The following is a 21897-nucleotide window of genomic DNA, read 5'->3' as shown; positions in this document are numbered from 1 at the left end:
TCTGTACCTGAAACTAATAACCCACAAACTAAGTTACTGGCATTTAAAAGGTGGAATAATCCGTCACCTAAAAAATATGTTAGATTCTTAATCATATACGTGTACGACCCCACAGAATTACTACTTTCGTTTTAGTAAGTTTGCTTCCAGTGGACACTGGCTGGCTTTTGCAGTATGTATTGCTTTATGTTATATTCTTATTCAGAATGTACATAGTTATTAACATTGTAGATAACATAGATCTGATTTACTTGTATATACTATGCCTGGTAAATGAAGTTAATGTGTATATAAGTTTAAAAGTGCATGTATGAATGAAATTACAGGATACATAATCAGAAAGATGTGTGAAAATCCATTAGCATGTAAAAGCGTTGCAAGGACGCGAGGATTTTATCAAAGAAATCACTGAAGGGTGCCAATAATTACGTCTGTACAATACGTCAAATATAGTTTAACATAATACTCTAAGCAAAATGCAATAAAGGTATCAAGAGAATAGAATAAAAAGAAACTTTTCTGATTTCATCGCCGTTTTATCGTTAGCGATTAGAATGATTCATGCTCATCGCTTAATAAGCTTATTATCAGATTTATTTCATCGGAATTAATGGTTGGGTTGTTACGATCAGAAATCAACAGTAATCAGTGGCTTGTCTCTTACCAAGTTTCTTCTGTTAAAAATAAATCGATGGTAATGTTATAGTCTAGAATTACCCAATAACCCAAACCATTTCATTCAGTGCCACCATACCACAAATACCCCCAGGTCAGAACAATCTCTACCATGGTTTAGGGAAATTTTACAAATCGTAATTGGCATTTTTAAGCACGTAAAGATCTGATTTAGAAAACCCTTTTTTATAATGGCCGCGAGTGCGTTTTGTCAACAACCGCACGTCTGGTACAACAAAAGACAAGGGCTTCATTAACAATGACATGTGTCTAACGCGTGCTGACATGTCAGCGAAATTCTTTTCGTCCATAAAACGCCAATTTCTTGTGGTGTCCATTTCAGCTAGGTTTCTAAGGTGGCAGCGATGTGAACAGACGGGCTCTAATTATGAGATTCCCGCCATTATCCACGCCATCTTTGATGTTGTGTTTTATTTCAACGATTTAATGCCGTGTCATTTATTTGCGTGTTATGTGAGATGCGAGCCGTCAGTATAAACTGCTATCTTGTCTTGATGTAAATGACTACTATAATAGAAAGGCGTACCGTTATTTTGTTCTTCTAAATCCCCACCAAAGAGTAGATGCCAACGCGTACCAAAATTGACGACTTGATCAGTCACCATTGATTACAGATGGTATGAAATGTATTGTGCAACATGATTCAGATACGGATCTTAAAAAAGTCCCAATTAATTCAAATGAATCTAATAATGAAAAATCAATGAACCGTGTTTCGAACAAACCAACCGCATGAGATCTGTGTTGATAAACAACTGTCCTCGTAAAATTGATCTTTTAGTTCCTGTCAAATCAACTGATTCATATAGACAACATATTGCAAATAAGAATGCAAGAATACCGTATATTATGGTATTTGTTCATCGTTTTAGTTTGTCGGTTTTGTAATTTTGATGGCAATTCTCCTGAAGCTGATTAACAAAGAATACGAATCTGGGTACAGAATATTGTTTAAAACGTAAACAGCTATTCTGTCAATTTACATATGTAGTTTTAACATAACAGTTTTATATTTTCCACAGCCATGGATTATATTTATACAGCACTAAATTGTAATGTTTAGAGATAGCCTATAATATGTAACTTTTACAGTCATATGCCGTAATTTATAGTCACATGTAATATTTACAGTCATATGTTGCATTTTTACAGTCATATGCCATTGTATTTTTAGTCACAGACTGTTATTGTTTCGGTCAATTGCTGTAATCTATAGTCACATTCTATAATACTTACAGTCGGGTGCTGTAATATTTAGTTAAATACTGTAATTTTTACTGGCAGATGCTATCATTTTTACAGTCAAAGACCTTTGTATTTTGCATCAATTTGTATAGCACCTTTTAAAGAGTTTGTTTCCGTATTTCGCTTAGAGAGCTTCTGTAATTTAAGAGAGTTTTCTGTTATTTGCTGTAATTTAAGGGAGTTTTCTATGATTTAAATATCTTCGTTTTATAATGTTTTTGTAAATTTGATTCTGAATTCAAAGAATTCAATCAGAAAACATTAAATTATGGCCGTTACTAATAGCGCCAAAAACTTCACTGGCAAACACACTGTCGGACAACTATAGACTGCATTACTCTTGTTTGAAAGTGGCGATGTAAAAATTTCATATTGATTTTATGTGTTGACATTAGGACAGGTCAATCAAATTTGTCTTTGAACTTTTTATGGGAAATATAAACACAAGATTCTTGGTTAAACAACTTTTCTTTTCACCCTAAATCTATATAATGTTACAGCAGACGACAGTCTGGCGCCATAATCAACTCGCTAATCTGGAGTAAATAAATGCTAATTATTGATTGGTCGATAAAAGGATCAGCGACCAATTGAACGACTTCCAAGATTCCGGATATCAATTCTTAATTCCAAGCACGGTTACCTTTATTCGATTTCCTGTCGGCATCTCGTGTCACCGTTGGTCAGATAGATATGTCGAAATTATTGGTAATTTTAATAAATCATATCCTATCAACAGCAAATAACACTTCTCATCTTAAAGAACAGATACGATAACCAAAATACTTTTGATATCCTTGATTTTAGCGACGCCTTTATGTCTGTCCTTAGGTTTGATTAGTAGATATAATTAGTGTACCGTTATATTTTCTGTCTCGATATTATGATATATTCTTTGACTTCTGCGTTGCACTGATCTGTTCCAAAATTATGATCAATGAATTTAGATTGCTTGGTTAGCTTCGTTCTGTATATATCTAATTGACACAAGGGTGATGATTTTCAGGGGCACTCATTTATCTCTCTTTTACTTCCCAGCTCAGAGAGAATAGCACTGGCACACTAAACAGAAGGTCCCTTGTTCGATTACGGTGTCGGGATTTTTTTCTCTTGCGGGGAAACGCGTCAAGCTGTTCGGATGGGGCGAAAACCTTAGGTGAAGACATGCCAAACGTTGGAATGCCAAGAGTTGGAAATCGAAATAAGAACAAGCTGTTGTGTCAAACTCAAATATCCCCCTTAGCACACCACCCGGTTGGTACAGAAAAGTAAACCTGTATGCTCCATTTCATTTCATTTTAAGCTTCATAGATGCTTTTTTAATTGTCAGATGGCCGTTTCGTTTATAGACCGTTATAATTTGGGCGTGACAGCTTGCAAGTTTCTGTACTAGAAAAGATTCGTACACTGTTTTCAAATTCTGGACGTGCGAGGGGCTAGACATAAGTTATTTCTGTCTACGTTTTATAGAAATAACTCACACTTTTATCTGTAATAGTTGTAGGGTCAACTAGTGCGGAATGTCTGGCCATGTACGTGCTGAAATGTAATTATAGTTGCCTTTATTTGTTCTTCCTTTCTTTTGTCTGTCTCTTTAAAATTAACTTTTGACTTTTCTATTATTTCAGCCATAATCTTTGTTTTCTTTAAGTTGTAAGAGCTTCTATCTATCGACACACAGATAATTTGACTCCTAGGGGTAAGTATGAATTACGAAGCATGCTACATAATATTTATCGCTGACAAAGTGGGCAACGGTTGCGTAGGTGCATGGGCAAATGACAAGGGACTGGAGAGGTGGCCATGATTGGGTTTCTGTCTCAGTAGTCAGGGGGTGTGTTTTCACAACAAGAATATCCCTACGATTGAATTCCAACGTGTGCCCAACAGAAACCAGGCACTTTGTCTTCCAAGCCCGGTCCATAATTGTTGCGTGTAGTCATTTGGATTGAATACCCCATTTGGCCGTTGGACTTCCAAGACTGTACAATTTCTAATATTGTTGATGATCAAAAGAAATTCAAGCATGCTGCATATGTCAGATTATCCGGGTTCGAATCCGAGCAAAATCTTCGGGAACATTTTCCATACTCGTATGAATGGATCGAATAAGGAGATACACAATGTCATATGTTCGTGCTAAGTACTCCTACATCATTGTCTCCAATGTCCAAATGACAGTATAGTATGGTGTTGACGATACCATTCGAACCCATGGATTCTTTTGTAAGACCAGTTTGATAGTCAGATACACGAACGCAAATCTTTCCTTCTTGTGTTTATCAATTTTTTCTTTAATTTACATTGACTATAAAAACAATGCTGCATGTAGTCTTTAATTTTATTTGCTTTGTGATTTTATGTCAGCATTTAAATCGGTGTCTTATTGTGCGTAATAATAGGAAGATTATTCTTTATGCAATTTTAAACCCATTTCACTGTCTCGCGTGATTGATTGCTGCTTTAAATGGAAAATTTTACTCATTCAAAAAATTAAATCAAAACAAAGTTCAATCAGCAGGAACAAGAACTAAGGTAATTTTGTCATTTTTTGTATCTTTTTTTACGTATGGGATATGAACGTCAATCATTTCAAGTCATTCGGGAAATCACATTCTGTTCTTGCCTTCCTTTCAATCTAACGTGCGGTCAATAATAACAGTCTGCAATTAGCGTACGAGCGACTCGCTGGCGCCATATTCTGCTAGCATCCATGCATTGAAACGATTTTGTTCAATTTAGCAGAAGAATTGTGAATAATAGAGTCATCCTATCACTTTTATCGGATTTTTTTCTTAGAAACATTTACATCGTTAAGGCTTATTTGCTGACGCGATAAGACACGAAGAAGTCCTTGAAGGGAATAAAGATTTGTTAGCATTACCTGTACTTGACATAAAACCACTTTAATAGATCGTTTAACAGCGGCCATTGAACATAATGAATTACATTTTGATATCTTATGCCAACATTTATATATCTTAACGTCAAATAAATCGTTATTATATTTTTAACTATTGTTTGAAATATTTCACAAATCTGACAACAGGAAACATATAAATTTAAGCCTGGTCATATTATGAGAATTTAAAACTTAGGCCTTCGGCGATGTAAAAACATCGTGATGGTAAAAAAAATTAAATAAATGTAAATGATTGATGTGCAACAAAGAAATATTGATATTAATGTTCTAAATATTTATTTTTCGTAAAATTTTAATACGAAACCTCCAGTACAGTCTTCAGTCTCAGGTAGAGAAGTATCAGACAGAGTATTACGAAAGCGACCGAGTGAATATTCACTGCTGATCAGTGTGAACTGTCAGAGGTTGGATTATTCAGTTAGCATGGTGACATATTGACACTGCAAATGAAATGACATGAACCGGTTCCTAATTTAACTTCCCAAAACCGCCACAAGCCCCACATCACTATTATAGTAGATGTAACAATGGTTAGCACTTAACGAAAACTGGGCTTTAACTTCCTACTTTTCTGCACAGACTGGGCGAAAAATGATAATCATCATATGCGGTAAAAGTATTGTACGTCCTCTCAACACAAACTAGGTCATAGTCATTTCAAAATGGTCTTTAGCATGTAGAGGAAACCAAAAAACCCCGGGAAAACGTATGCCACTTGGATCAACCTTATGATCTGAAGCACCCACGTTATAGAACAGCTGATACCACTTATCAGTTTAAGAGCTCACATAGTTAACAGTTTGAATTGAATGGTGATTAAAATCTCACCAACACTTTACTTATGTCATTTTGAGACTAACAATTGTGTATGCAATGCAGTGGAAGTTTTACTATGTTAGTGGTGTTTCCGCCCACTTTTCCCCGAATTCTAACTACCAAGGGATATTTCACGTATACTACCAACTGCCAAAGAATATTCCATGTGAATAAACTATACACACTATATATAAGCACCAAATATGCCCTCAACCAGTACTTTTGTCTTCTGAAATCCAGACACAAACTGTCTAGCGATGGCGGATGTTATGCATGAAATATGGTATGCATTTGGTTTGTAAACACCTGATCGCTACTATTTCTCATTTGTGGTGTTTAAATATAATATAGCCACTCCTGACAAATGACATCCCGGCTTGTCAAACAAAATGCATTTTCTGGCAAATATAACATTTTCGACCAAATGTACTACCCCCATCAATAAATTTGAACAGACTTTGCACAGACTTCTTAATCATGTACAGTTCTGCACACAAGACACAGATACCAAACATTTGCTGTACTTACTATTAGCTGATAAAATGAATCTAATCAAACATTTGTTGTACCTTTAGCTGATAAAATAAATCAGGCATTCACAAAGCATTCTTAAACTTAAATCAAGAATTTACTCAACTTTCTATCACTGTTTATGAAAAATATCATTGATCCAGAAACACATAACGTTGCACATAGTTTCTTATTGATGTATTTGATACATTAAAACAACAAAAGTTTTATAAAGGGCAATATTTTAGTTAAAATAATGCCCACAATTTTGAGTAAATTCTTAACTTAATGCTTTGTGAACTCGGGGCCTAATCAAACATTTTAATGTACTTTTAAGTAATTATACGAATCTAATCATATTCCAGGGAAGTAGTTAAAGGGAAATAACTCTTCCTAAAAAGTAAACATACTGAAATAAGGGTAAAATGATTTAAAACAAGTGCTCCATGAATACATGTGCATGATGTTTTCAAAAATACGGTCAATTGGTTTTAGATTAGATCGCCTCCAAAGAAAATTTCATGAGCTCTTTTAATAACAGAAATTGATAAAAGCCTTTTCATGTGAGTTTTTGACGATGAAAGTGGATTGCTTAATTTTGAGGGAAATTTTGGCTAGTCAGCAGTGCTATGGCCTACTCTTATTTCTAATTCCAACTTTCAAGGGTTCTGTTATCTGCATGCCCATGGGTATATTGGACCTTGGGTTTTTTTTGTTTCATCAAAATGACTAGACACATCGCTAACATTTGGGACCTAGAAATTGGCAAAAGTGGGTCGCAACGCATATAATACTGTAATATGAATGTATATAAACTGATTTACATTCAATGGTTTCCGTTTTTACTCCAATTTCAAATCAGTTATGTTCGGCGAAATAAGCCAGCAGTCTCAAGCGAGTGCAAATTTTGTAGCGTCTGGTTATTCCAGTCTACATACGCCGTTTGATTTGGTGCAATGTGTCTAGCCTCGTCCCACGAGTCTCTTGATACAACTGGGGCTGAAGCGCATTATGGTACACAATTCGTGTACCAATGGTAAAATGTTTATTTTGTCTTAAATATTGGATATCAGAAGGCCATCTTTTCCCGGTAAGATCACAACATGAATGTTGATTTATATTGACAAATAAATCGTGTTTTCAATGTTGAAGATTTTGGATGATATTGAGTTAAAGACTAAGCTTCTTTAAATGTAGATGTTGGAATTTGAACCCCTGACAACCAGTACTGAAGAGATATACACTTTCTCAATTAGTCAAAAGAATTCCCACCGGGCAAGTCCTATAGTACAGGTATACACATATAGTTTACAGTCTGTGGAATTTTTGTTTGGACCATGATGATGAAAAACATATAAAGTTACGTACATTATGCAAGAGCTAAATCTGCCAATTGCACGTCTTTATTTAGGCCTGAAATGTTATCTAAATTATTAATTAGACTTATCCAGACCATAATCAACTCTCGATGGCATCCCTAGCCTGCGATGTTTATTGGATTAGGTTCCGATTTGCTGTTTGACTTCCATTCATTATTTAATCATGAAATGGATGATCGAGAAAATGTTTTTTTATGTACAGACTTTAGTAATGATGATCGAGGCTAGGCTGAAATTTCAATTGCTTAATTCTCAGTTCTTAGTGGATCAATTGGACTGAAATTTTCAGCAAATTGCCTTTACATTACCTAGTTTTTAACTATTATAGTGAGAACTGCCAGCTCTTTATCTTATCTACCATAATGTATCCTTAAGTTAATAGAGTTACTTTTCGATTATATTTGCATAAGTACATGTACTTGTGGTACATGTGCTCTGTGAAAAGGACCCTTCATGATATTATAATTGTGACACACCAAGTCCTTGCCACATCCTTTTTCCCTGAATATAGTAGATCTATCTAATGTAAACTACATATTTTGACAGCCCAATAGAAATGCTGACATTGTAATAAGATTATTGTCTGAATAAAATATATTTGATTAACCCCATACAAATGGTCTAACAGATGACCCTATCAATGAAATGAACTCATAAGCCAATGTTTTGTACATCATTTCCAAGTTTTTCTCAGTAAAATGTCTCTCTTATGTTCTACAAAATAGGACAAACCACACAATATTAATATAAATATTTATTTAAGCTTAATTTTATATTTTAAAAAAGAACATTATAATAGTTTTTAATATCTAAAACAGTACCAGTTATTACACAATTCGTTATCATATCTTGATCTAAACTCACTTCATTATCATAAAAAAAACATCTGTGCATCATTTGATTGTATATGGTTTTATGTCAGTTTGATTGACAGTGTCATGTATAACAATAATATAAGTAAAATAACATGCACAGATAGGTAGTTACTAGCTAACCATGTATAATTTAAATAAAGATTCATTTTTAGAACTTATATAAGCAATCATGCAGCTACATCCTCTTTCAATGACTTAATATGTATGACTCATTTATTCTAACAATTCTCAACAAAAACAAAAATACAACAAATTCCCCATTATTCCTTGAAAGAAAGAAACACACAAAGATAGAGGTAGAAATAGATTAGGTTTCATTAAATATTTGACTTCAGAAAGTAGAAAGAAAATGCATAATATACCAACAACATATACAATTTGTTATCTTTCAAAAATTTTCAAACAATAGTCAAAAATGTCTTTCTTAATACAAGTACTTGCTATAATGCAACCTCATCTGCACCTACTAAATGCAAATAATCAAAGAATTTTACCTAGAATTTTAACATCCCTGTTTAACCCAAAAATATCAGTCTGTAGCCATGTCTCCCAGTAAAACATATAAATAAACAGTACACCAGGGCTTAATTAAAGCACTAACATTGACTTCCACAGATCACACCCTTATTATTATCAGAATCTTATATATTCTAAGCTATAATACTGTTGAGAGCCATACTCAATCCTAACCTTTAACCAAGCGTAATGCCATATAATAATATGAATAGATTGTGGAAGACAGGAATTCAATGATTCTTCTTTTCAGAAAAAATAGCACTTGTTATTCAATATTCAGATTCTTTTATGTGGACTGAGACCGTTTGAGACCACTTGACTCTTCTACTAGAACATCTAAGTATTCTTGTTGGGAAGAGAAAAATTCCTTGGTCTGTCCACATGTTGGGTTAGTACACATCGGACATCTTAATAATAACTGGCGTGAACAGACATTATTGGAATGAAGATGGGTCTTCACTATATCTGCTAATGCCTGAAACACAAAATTACATTCAATATTTAATTACCAGGTAACAAAAAGAATGTGATATTGTTATAATTCATAGCACAATTAGAAAGTCAAATATTGTCAACCAAAAGCATGATAAATTTAAACTAATACAGTTTATAATAATTTTTCTGTTGTATTTTAAGGAAATATTTGCTTTATATATGGATAACTTTTCTGGGGTAGGTGAGTTTAAGCTCTTGGTTTCTTAATAGAAGTTTTAAATCTAAAAAGAAGACTCAGTCATCAACATCCAACACACCAAAACATGTTTTGGAAAGAGAGAGAGAAAGAGGGAGAGAGAAATGGGGGTTTAATGTCTATTCGACACAAACTATGTCATTTCAGGACAAACAAATGGTTCAATTCTATTTCATTAATTCGCTAGCTGTGGGCTGAAACCGGAGGACCCGAAGGGAAACCACGAGGTTGAACAGGCAACCCAACTCCTTATCTTGTACAAGCGGGAAATCACTCAATGACAGATTTTTTGATCAATTGTTCATGTTTTAACCATTTTGAAAATAACAGTGATACATATGTCTGTATTATTGGAAAATCAACAACGAACAGAAAAACAAAAATGATTAAATCAGAGAAATTTGTTGATGTGTACAAAGTTTCATAAACAGATGTGTGCTGGTAAAGAATTTGGGGCGGACACACAGACAACTCATATATTCGTCCCTAATGTCGGGGGCTCTCTGACATTTTGGTTATCTTTTACACAGACCATCATCTGGACACCTATCTTTGATGTTGCTATATTATATAGAATACCTAAGTAACTAAATAATTGAATATATAAACATGAACATACTTCAATAAATATTGGATTATCATTCAGAGATGCTGCTCTTCTTATGTTTTTTATTCCACACTGTAATAATAAAATAGTATTTTATTGTTGATGTGACAAAATCATGATCCATCTTGTTGAACTTAAAACTAACGGTATACATTTTTGTTGTTGTCAAAAAGTAAACTACTAACCATTTTAAGAGTAGTCAATCCTACTGATATTTTTTACATTTAAAATAGAAATAGCTTCTTCTTATCAACTTAGAAAATAACAACAGATTTATATAATATTAAATTCATGTGAATTTCTTTTTATTAGACATACTAGTAACTAGGCATTGATAAATTACAATTTACGATCAATTTAATATACCAACCTCAGCTCCCAAATGTTGGGCATATTCCAGATCTAATTCATACAATGTTTCTATGTGGTCACTAGTAAAGGCAATAGGCACTAATAGTAGATTTTTCTTTCCTCTAGCTGATAAACCTTTAATGGCTTCATCAGTTTGTGGACTTAACCAAGGCTGTGGTCCCACCTAAATAATATATTTGATAATGAAAAGATAGATTACCATATTTGTAATCATATTTCTAATTCTTTTAATATTTAATGGATAATCTGATGATTAACAAGAATCATTCAATACAGTGTTATATTTATTTTTTAATAATATTAGTGATTATTACTAATATGGTTAAATAACCTCAACTAAACTATAGATGATGAAAAAATATATATAGCCTGTTAAATTCAATATGATATCATGAAGAGGTACAGGAAATTTACATAGATTCAGTCTGACCTAAATCTCTATTCAAATCATACTGAATAAGGAAACAAACAAATGAAAACAACATGTACCTTTGATTGCCATACAAGTCTGTAAGAATGACTATGACCTAATTCTTCCATTACTCGTTGTACAGTTGACGCTACTTCGGTAGGATAAGGATCTCCACGATTAACCACCTGTAAAAAAAATCAGTGGAAATTTTGGCTCTATCCTAGAGAGCAATTCTATTAGTTGAGGAAATTAGTAGGAATCTGTGACCAATTTTCTATATAAAAAAAAGATGGGCTTTGAGGGGCGCTCTCAAAATAACCAACACCATGCAAAGAGTTCCCTAAGTTCATAAGTTAACCTTTCACTTGTAGATCACAAATTCTGTATATTCTAATCACGTCGTTGTAAAGATATCAAATCTAAGATTACAGCTATTCTCACAAAAAAATGACAATCTTCAAAAGTTTCTTATAAAACAATACTTATACCGAATAATTCACTACTTTTTTAGTGGAAACTGTAAGAAAGGATATAAATGGTCAACAAATATCATTACAACCTACAATTTTATGAATTCCACTTTTGTCAATCAAACAGCATGTTAAAATATCATGTAAGATATATATGAAGAGCCCCGGGGAAGAACGATCTAAGTCACTTTTTCAACGAACCCCAGTTAACGGTGCCATCTGGTAGCAAATTGTATAAGCTTTCTGTGGAACAATCAATTTCAGTTAACGATCTGAGTCACGTCGAACCATGGCCCTTCTGAAATGGCCTCCCGGACAAATACGTCCATCGTACCCTTTATTTGACCTTAATTTGGCTGAAAAGTGGAAGTCAGTTGTTGTACTGGTAATTATGATTCGTATTAAACATCATTTTGAAGTTGTAATTAAACCCACTCGTTCTGTTCGCTAATTTCTTGCTTGAAATATGTAAACACAAACATTTTCAAAAAGTTTCAGGATAAACTTTAATTTGAATAAAATTGGAGAAACCGACATCTGAATATTTTAAAATGAATTATTAAATAAAACACATCTGTCATACTGTATTCAGATATGCATCAGAAATAATGTCTGTTCAATTAACCACTTAACAGATATAGTTTTATACAATTTCAACACCTGTATATAATTACAATTGAATAAAATAATACAGAACTTTTGTGGAGAGTAAAATACAATTTCTCTCTGCCTTTTTATTTACACATTTTTTTAAATTTGTAGGTGTCATTTTGAATAAATTAAAATTAATCATGGATCAAAATTAACAACATTGTGATTACAATATAATTACCACATATAATCTAGGATAATCTATGACTTTGTGAAAATTGTTTGCCTCATCTCGGACATTATACCCTGGCCATTTGAGAGCGTTTCCCAAGCCCATTTTGTTTTGAACAAAATAAGTTCTTTTGAAATTGGTCACTAACTAGATGCCTTGATAGTTGGCTTTCCGTAATGAATATAATTGTGCGAACATCTGACCTTGACAATGAAATAATCGTACCAATTTGGAAAAACTTACTTTCATTGGCAATGAATGGGCGGAGAAAAGAATAACAATATCATCTCTGTCCTCTTTTGGAAATCTGGCGATCTCTTTACGAATATTATCAGCAAAAGCCTAAAAAAGACAAATATGAATATATAAATATTGCCAGAAAGAACAATATCACTACTCATTGGGGTGTAAACATTTAGTCTCAGTTAAAATTTGACCGATACTTTATTAGAGAGAGAGAGAGAGAAACTAGGTCATTTCAGGACTAACATATGGTTCAATTTTATTTCAATAATTTGGATCTGTGTAGGGGTCTTTAGCAGTGGGAGGAAACTGGAGGACCCGGAGAAAACCCACGAAGTTGAACTGGTGACCCTACTCCTTGTCACGTACAACCGGGGGAATCGAAACCATGCCAGTTGACTCAATGACAGACCTTATGATGCAAAGCACATGCGCTATTCGTTCGACCCCCCCCTCACCTTATTAGAACATTAGAACTAATAATACCAATCTAACCATGGATTGAAAATCCAAAAACATATGAGAGAATTTCAAGATGAGAAATATAATAATCATACCTTGACCAGACCTTTATGTGTCGGCCATCTATCAATCACACTCCATATAAGGTCACTTGGTACACCCCTCTTTGCATAATGTTTATATACAGCATTTAAACTACTTCCTGTTGTAGAGCAACTGTATTGTGGGTATTGTGTGAAGGCAACAGCTCTTTCTAAACCATCCCTGTCAATGGTATAATTAAATTGAATAATACTATGATAGGTGCAAAATAATGGAACATGCAGCCCTTAATGTACAATGTTGATAGACTTTCCATTAAACTTGTCTTACCTTTCCATCTGTTCAATAGAATCTTCTGTTAAAGGATTTACATAACGAAAACCTACATAAAATTTGTGTGGTGCTGAAAATAAAATAAAACTATACGTAAATTTATATGTAATTGTCTTTAAAGAAAAAAGCAATCTATGTGAAACACATGAGCAAATTAATCAGAACCCCCATTAGTATGAAGGGTCTGTCATGGAGTCAAGTGGCATGGTTTCAACCCCCTTGCTTGTATGTGACAAGGAATAAGGTTGCTTGTCCAATCTCATGGGTTTCCTCCCACTGCTAAAGACCCCTGCACGCAAGCCAATTATTGAAATAAATTTGAACCATGTTAATCCCAAAATGACCTAGTTCATGTCTAGTGTAGACGTAAAACCCCATTTCTCTCTGTTTCTCTCTCTACTACAAAGTTTCCTTGCCATTACCACTTCATAAACTATGGTACTGAAAAGTAGTTGAAACGATCAACAACTGATGTTCATTCTTTAAGTCATGACGCAGCAATATTGTAAGTTACAAAATTCACCTGTTTCTGGACTAATTTTATCAAGCAATTCCACCATGCCCTGGCCTTGTTTTTCAGTCCATTTTTTAATTGGTGATCCTCCTCCAATTTTTCTATACTGATCTTGAATAGATGGGGTTCTTCTCTTTGCAATCCATGGAGCCAAACGACTAGAACAATAAAAGTGAAAATTAATCTTAATAACCTGTCTTAATCTACATTGAAATCGCACTGTTTAAGAGCAAAATATATTTGCTAAAGTAGACTGAATATTTAACCACACATAAAGATATGTCTTGGTGAGGTTGAGAATATGATCTTTCTAATTACCAGAAAAAATAGAGGTATACACCTGATATGGTTATTAGGATTGTAATTTTAAGGAATAAGAACAGTATTCTAACCAGTCAAGAGTGGCAACTGGTTCATTAGACTTCCAGTGAGATCAGATACTGCAAGTACCTTCCTATGATATATAGTATCGAAGACACAGAGAGAAAGAAATAGGGTTTAGTATATCTATTCAACATAAACTAGGTTATATTTGAAATGACTGGTAATTTAGACAGATAATCCTACTCCTTGATGACTAGAATCAAAACCACACACTTGACTCAATATGACAATTTATGATCTAAAATGAATTTGTCAAACTATTCGATCCCCACATCAAATACAGCTAAGGCTACTGTGCGATGCAATCAGCATGCCACCCAACAGTTTACACATATTACTCAATAAATTAGAGGTGGGAACTTATGTCCTGAGACTCCAGTCAGACTTAAGCCACATCAAACGTGGCTCTACTTGAAATATTTATCACACCTCGAGATTGGAATGAGACTTGTCAGTCATGGCAACTCGCGACATGAAAGAGCTAACATCGATGACCTATCTACGTAAAGACATATTTTTTTCAAAGGCAGCTGATAGATCCGATTGTATTATATTATATATTGTCATAATAAGTGGCAAAATTATGGGCTATGTTGATTTACTGAATCATTTGATCAACTGGCAACTTGAACAGGTATTAAAGTCAGGGACTTGACATGGACTCAAGGTGCCAAGACTTGTTCCCAACTCCTTAACAGTTGGTAGCATATCTACAAAAAACCTCATACTGAATACTTATAGTACCATATTCTTACGTACAAGATATATATACTCATGACAATGATTCAATATTATTTACAGAATAATATTACTAACCTCTGTGCCGGTAAAGGAATCAAATCTTTATCTAAGAAAAGTCTTAAGAGAAAGTCATGTACGTCATCCGTTGTTTCTGGACCTCCCATATTCAACATGAGAATACCAGTTTTTGGTTTTGAACTAAAAAATAACAATCAACATAATTGTATAAACTTTTTAACACTAGCAAATTGTACTATTACAGTGACATTATTAACAGACAGAAAATGTAATTATTGCCACACGTCAAATATAGAGGATGAGACCCACTTCTTGTGTACATGCAGAATGCTACTTTGAGACTAATGTCATGGAATGCCATAACATTGACACTCACCAGTTGTGTTCCCTGAGCAAGTCGCACCTTGTAAAAATACCAGCTGCCACTGTTAAATGTTATATACAATGAGATTTTGATTACTATTATCAGCCATTTATTATGCCTATTTGTTTTTAATTACTTATTGCTTTCTTATTTCAAATGATTATATCGTGATTGATAGCATATTATAGGGCATGTAATAGTAAAATGTTATTGTTGGTTCGTTTCAAATTTTTATTTATTTATTATCTTCACATGTAAATGATTTATCATTTTTATTGTGTCTCGTTGGCCTTAAAGGCTAGATCTTTTAAATTATATTTTTACTGTACAATGTGTGATACATAAATAAAACAGATCTTCTTCTTCTTCATGTAAGCTTATATCCTAATGTTTTATTTTCTAATAGAGTTACTTAAAAAGTTAAAACTAAAGCCTTTTCTGATCCATTGTTAATTTCCCATATATAGGTCAATCATTACAGTTGGTCTATGAAGTTTGAGAGAGTACAATACATGCATTGTTTATTGTTAACATATCAAACCTTGTACTGGCATATCTATTTTGACAAGCAGTAACAGATGCTCCATGACAGCCTGACAATGGAGAATGGGGTAGACTTCGAAAACTTGAAATCAAAACACCTGAAATATAAAAAGTTCACACTCATTCAACAACGTTTATTTAATATGTCAGATGGTAAAAGAGAAATAATAATAATATAGAATTTAAAACACAGCTCACTTCAGTGCAAGAGCACAACCACAAAACCAAGCACAAGAGGTGTTATGTAAGAGCTGACTGTTCTTCTTGTAATAGTTTAAAAATAGATAATAAAAAATGAATACATATACTGAAAATTTCAGTCAAATTACAGTACTTAATTCTGAGTAAAGTTATGAATGTTTGAAGTTTTGACAAGAAATAACCTAAATTGTGTCCAACCCACTGATTGCTGATTGACAGTTCATTTCTCGATATGGTGTGCATTGTCTAATCAACTCAAAATCTAAACCATCTGATGGTCATCAGAGTCACTTATAATTTATACCATTGTCATGTGAATAAATATCTAAATGTTAGCTCTTGCAGAATGCCTCTATAATTTCAAAGTGCATCGTAATATATCTGCCTGTTACGTTTTATTAGTCTACATATTATTCAATAGTCATAAAATTTTCAATAGTATAATAATGACTAAGCACACTTATTTTGCAAGCTATTTAGTTTTGCATGCATAGTAAAATCATAATTACGGTACATTCTTATTTTAAAAAAAAATAAATGTGACTATTTGGATGTTCAATAAATAGACTATAAGTCAGTATAATAAAAATATTATACTGACCAGTGCCCAAAAGTTAAAAGGAAAGGACATGATCAACAAATTTATTTTATTTCTTTTCTTTATGTAGTTTAGGAAAAAAAATTGTTTGTTGGCTCTACAAATAGACAGAAAATAATAGTTTCTGTAAACAGGCCTTTATTTAAACCTTAGATGTAGCTTTAAATACATTGTATAACACATATGAAGGTCACATGTGGCCGATAGCTGAGAGAATGCCATTTGGAGTCTTTAACAGTAGCAGACGAAATTTTAGAACGGCTGAGACTGAGAGCGGTTAAGAAAAATGTCAACAAATGGAATGTTATGTAACCTTAAATTATTACAGTAACAGACAAACACAAGGTCATACTACTCAAGGACAACAGTGTAATTATACAGAATTACAGAGAGTGCTGGTAAATTTATTGGGAAATACAATATAAGAAGACTAACGCTAATAAACTGTTAAAAACCTACCGGCAGCCCTTCCACAGACCTGTTTCGCCATGCTTGACATGTTTACCTATGGTGTAGCGCCCTCTAGTGTTCGAAAGACCCTTTCATACGTCATCAATATCGTCACGCTGTCATTCTAAACCCAAAATGGACGAAAATAGAAACAACCTTCTTTGTCTTAGACTGTCTACGAAAGAATAAGCTAATGGAAGTAAAATCTAATGCATTCACAAACATGCATTTTGTTAATCAACTGCCTGATACCGCTTCTTTTCTCAGGTAAAATTGGTAGTTTTATGTTTTAAGGGAAATATCTCCATTTATCGAAACTAATTCTGCTCAAGCCCCTCAAGTCCTCCAAATAGTCCAAAACAAGTCAGACGAGACAGTTTGAGTTAGTGAGTTTGGTTCCTTTCCAGCAGTGGTTCTTACTATGTCCATGTTCAATATTATTTATAGTAGGAAATTAACTTAAATATGTAAAGATTATTAATTTCATCCACTGGCACTGCTGCTGTCTGTCACGAAAAACTCAAACGAAATGGATTAGTCTCCCCTTAACTGAAGTGCATGATCGCATTCTAAGATTAAGAAACAAAATCTGATTTGTCTACGAACTATAAGAATTTCCCTTTTTTTATTTAGAAGGCCTTTTTGGTGGGTCTCTATAAATGGTTACTCCAATCAAGTTCAAGTTACAATTAGCATTCATGATAAAACAGGCCTAAATAATAACTTATAAGACTAGAAAGTCAATTACAAATACAAGAACCATTCACTTGGTCTCAAGTCTGAATGTTTGACGTCTTTTTTCTAGGCCCGTGGGTTTGTCTTGTGTACTGGTTTATGCGTGGCGCGATCACTTGGCATTTACTAATATTACTAATAGGCTACATAACACTGACGGCAGTGGGCTACGGTACATTTATTCCGATATAGGCAGGCTATAGTCAGTGAGATAACCTATTTTTCAAAATATTGGACTAAAAGAGTTGTTGATCTGACATGCATGTATGATCGAATGTATTCAGATTATAGCTAAGTACCGTGACATACTGAGTTCGCCTACTCTATATTTTCTTCATTTGTGCAGAACGTTAGTTTCAGTTAGACTACGGTAGAACAGGCCATCTGAGGCATCAATTTTCTGTTATCGCCAAATAGGCTAGAAGTTGTCCACGTATAGTTCGAAATATTTGACTCCCCTCGCCCTTACCTCAGTATGACTATTTTGGTGCTTTACGGCCAGGACAGGGCGAGATTGATAAGACAGTTTTGTCTCTCTTCAGATTCTGATGGTTAAATAAACAGAGAGAGAGAGAGAGAGATAGAGATAGAGAGAGAGAGAGAGAGAGAGAGCAGTCTCACATCAAACAACCATCCGAGGGCCTACTGTTTTAGCAATCATTGTGATACAATGTTGTTAAAAAATAGCGCTACACATCCCACCCACCCCACATTTGTCACCCTCAACCTACAGGCTGACGTATAGGGTTTTTTTTCTTACAGGTTGTATGGAAGCAAGAAGTATAAACATAGTAGTTTCACACGATTATAAATTTGCAGTTGATGGTAATTTATTTCTTTTCTTGCTTTCGACACCCATTAGGGCATTTAGAGACGTATCTTTGCATTCAAAGAAAAGAAATAATATAGGACAAAATACAGTTTTTTTGGGGGAACCATTAGTTGGAATCGTTGATGGTTACAATAACCTTTTCTATGCTCACCTTATTTTACATTCGTAATAAGTAATATTATAAGAATTTGATTATGTAAATAATTATCATATCCATAATGCAATTTTATCAATGGGTTGTTACGGATTTGTTTTTATAACGAAGCTTAACGATAAAATGACACATTATAATATAATAATGCTTATATCATTTATTGTTTTCATATTTAAAGTTGTGTTTCCTTTATTGACCGATTATCATATTTAAACGATTTCAATTTGATAATTATATCTTTTTAATCTACCCTTGTTGGACAAGTCAATCGGGGCTGGGGTATTAAGGTCAAAATAAAATTTTGAAAAGTAGATTCGATTCGAGGTATATTCTGGGCGAGCAACACAAGTTAGTTAAATAAAATGGAAATATTGAAATTTTTGTATTAGAACATAAGTTTCATACTTCAATCAAGTTACGAATCCCATCCAGTCCTTTTAAAAGACAGACAGTCACCAATGAGAAACCTTTAATCAAAAGTCGATCAAATTACGAACCCCAGTGATTCATTTAGAAGCTTTCGTCGCGATTTGAGGGTGACCTTCATATTCTCTAATCTAAATTAGAATATCTCAATCATCCAATGGAACTTTTGATCTTGTACTCAATCCTAAATGTGGAGGGCCCAAATTTAAGGACCCCTGAAATTTGTCCAATTACACCCCCCCCCACCGAAAAATGTCCTTCATTGCACCACTGCCCGTGGGTGTGTCATAATATTTCTATTTTAACAACATGTATACTCCACAAAGACAATTAATAATAGAATATGCATGACCTAGGCCACTGAGATAAAAATCATAAAAGAAACTAGGTAGGTTCAGTCTACAATTACAGAGGAATCCTTGTCGGCGAGCACCTTGGACACTTTTGCCCCCACACACCGACACTCACACTCCACTCACATCCACTCTTGTCGGTTCAAGTCGGTGATTTGTAAGATTCAATAATGTTTGTAAATTTTACGAAATAGTTCACGATCATATGGTAAACGACTCAAAAATTGTATTATTAGAATAAATGTGTTTTTAATGGAACCTTTTTCAGATTATGAACCCCAAGAAACAATTAAACTAAATAACATTGATGTGGACGTCAGACAGCAACTTGAAGATAGTTTGAAGGAGTTTCAAAAGGCCTCAGAGGTTGCCAAATTACCAACAATACCTAAATCAGTTAATGGTTCAGTAGATGATTCGATAAAAACATCTGATAATCGATACCATACCTCAACTACAATTACTTATTATAAAGACACACCGCATCCAGAGGATACAGACAGCCATAAACTTCATAAAAGGAATGCCAACCTGGCACAGTTAGCCAACAAAAATATTCAAGGTTCTCCAACACACGTCGATACTCAACAAGCCCAAGAATTGTCAGATTTTGAGGTTGGTTTTGTATGCAGTGTATAAAAATAATACGTATATCCCGATTGACAATTGCCAGAGTCTCTTTGAAACACAGTTCGTTTGCTTTTTTGTCGATCTGGGTCGATTGCTGCTTAATCATATGTTTTTGCTACGACGGGTTTCTGGCAGAATATAATAATATGGTTAGAGTTAAGTGAACAATCTATGGGTACGCACCGTTGCATTTGTATAATGATATGGGACTAATGTTTTAATATCGAAAAGACATAAATCGAGTTGGAAAATAATTGAAGTTCCTCTGCAATGGATGGATTGTTAGTTAACGATAAAGCTGACAAGTTTCCGAGAATATTTCCAGTTTTTACACAGTTAAATTCGTTTCAATCTCTATCATGTAGTTGTGTCCAGTTAGTAAATTACTTTAAGTATCAGCGTTTATGTTTTGCGAATCCAAGCTTGCATTGTAAAGTTTACATTTGCAATATTAACACACATTATTTTATTTCAAAATATACGCAGTAGGGGCGGGGGGCTGGGGACGCTTATATGAATTCTCTGATACTCAAAAAACAAAAAGTTATCATAATTACAGCTCGTAATTGAACAAGGCAGATGTTAGTCTATACATGAGATAAACATATCTGACACTTGAATTAAAATGATATATGTTTATTTTCAGATTATATCTGAAGAGGATATCCTTAGAGGCAGAAAACAGAGAGTAAAGAGTATTTTGAAGTATTTAGGTTTAACCTTGTTAGCAGTTCTAGGTTTCTCGGTCGTCGCTTTCTGTTTCCTGACCGACCCAAAGAGCTGTATAATAGCTTTCGGTACAGGCAGTCCTTGTTGTTTAATAATATGTCCCTGTATTTTGCACTTTGTGAAAAGGTTTCTGACCCCCGGAGCTATGATTCGTGATAACACTAATAAATTTATTCCCGGTATGATGGTACATCCTGATGGTCGACTGGAAACATACGACCCCACCCCAGAGGAGATTGAAGCTATTATGGATATCGTTGATATTATACAAGACATGGCTTGAACTAGGATGCATTGCGGATATATATATATATATATATATAATACTTTTATTTATTATGCAAAAGTTATAATTTTTAAGTAAAATTCAAATGGTAAACCTTATGTTAAGAAGTGATATAATATTGTTATTTATTTATTAGCACGAGTTATTAAATTTTAAATCATGATTATTTAGGCCTAGAAATAAAGTTATAAACCAATTTGTAAATTCGAACAGTCATTTATTGGCTTGACACACGTCTCGCGGGCCGTTATTTGCACAATGCTAATTATCCCCACGATAACGTACTAATTAGAGGGACATTGTCATATTTATGAAAGCCTATAATTACGATTCATAATTTCTACTTTTCGCCCCTTCAAAACACGATAGTCGAAAAGTAGAAGTTACGACAAAATGTGAGGCGACAGCAAGCTATACAAGCCAAAATCGACTCGAAAATAGGAAATTAAGAAATAATACACTGCGATAATAACGCCCCTCGTTTTTTCCTAATTTCTTATTTTCGACTTACATTTTGGCTTGTG

The 21897-nt window shown here is 33.8% G+C and overlaps 2 protein-coding genes across 3 annotated transcripts; one reads left to right on the top strand and one right to left on the bottom strand.

The window, feature by feature from the left end:
* The first annotated feature begins 3572 nt into the window (after window positions 1-3572).
* Window positions 3573-21664, top strand: LOC126815473 (uncharacterized). 2 transcript variants are annotated; one of them, XM_050541133.2, is made up of 4 exons: window positions 3573-3640; window positions 18726-18788; window positions 19997-20343; window positions 21005-21664. In XM_050541133.2, exons 2-4 carry the CDS (start codon window positions 18731-18733, stop codon window positions 21368-21370), a joined length of 771 nt encoding a protein of 256 aa, XP_050397090.2. In that variant the 5' UTR covers window positions 3573-3640; window positions 18726-18730; the 3' UTR covers window positions 21371-21664. The 2 variants fall into 2 exon arrangements, with proteins under 2 accessions (XP_050397090.2, XP_050397089.2); XM_050541132.2 differs by lacking the exon at window positions 3573-3640 and adding an exon at window positions 17358-17495 and having other exon boundaries at window positions 21005-21657.
* Window positions 8332-17401, bottom strand: LOC126815472 (ferrochelatase, mitochondrial). The gene is made up of 11 exons (XM_050541131.2): window positions 17238-17401; window positions 15978-16077; window positions 15130-15252; window positions 13939-14087; window positions 13413-13485; window positions 13136-13304; window positions 12579-12677; window positions 11120-11227; window positions 10629-10793; window positions 10271-10330; window positions 8332-9435 (listed from the first exon to the last, which is right to left on the bottom strand). Exons 1-11 carry the CDS (start codon window positions 17275-17277, stop codon window positions 9247-9249), a joined length of 1275 nt encoding a protein of 424 aa, XP_050397088.1. The 5' UTR covers window positions 17278-17401; the 3' UTR covers window positions 8332-9246.
* Window positions 21665-21897: the final 233 nt, after the last annotated feature.

Source organism: Patella vulgata, chromosome 3, assembly GCF_932274485.2.
Source record: "Patella vulgata chromosome 3, xgPatVulg1.2, whole genome shotgun sequence".
Classification (NCBI taxonomy): domain Eukaryota; kingdom Metazoa; phylum Mollusca; class Gastropoda; family Patellidae; genus Patella; species Patella vulgata.
The sequence above is the reverse complement of the archived record's forward strand: the minus strand, read 5'-3'. Positions and strand labels throughout refer to the sequence as shown.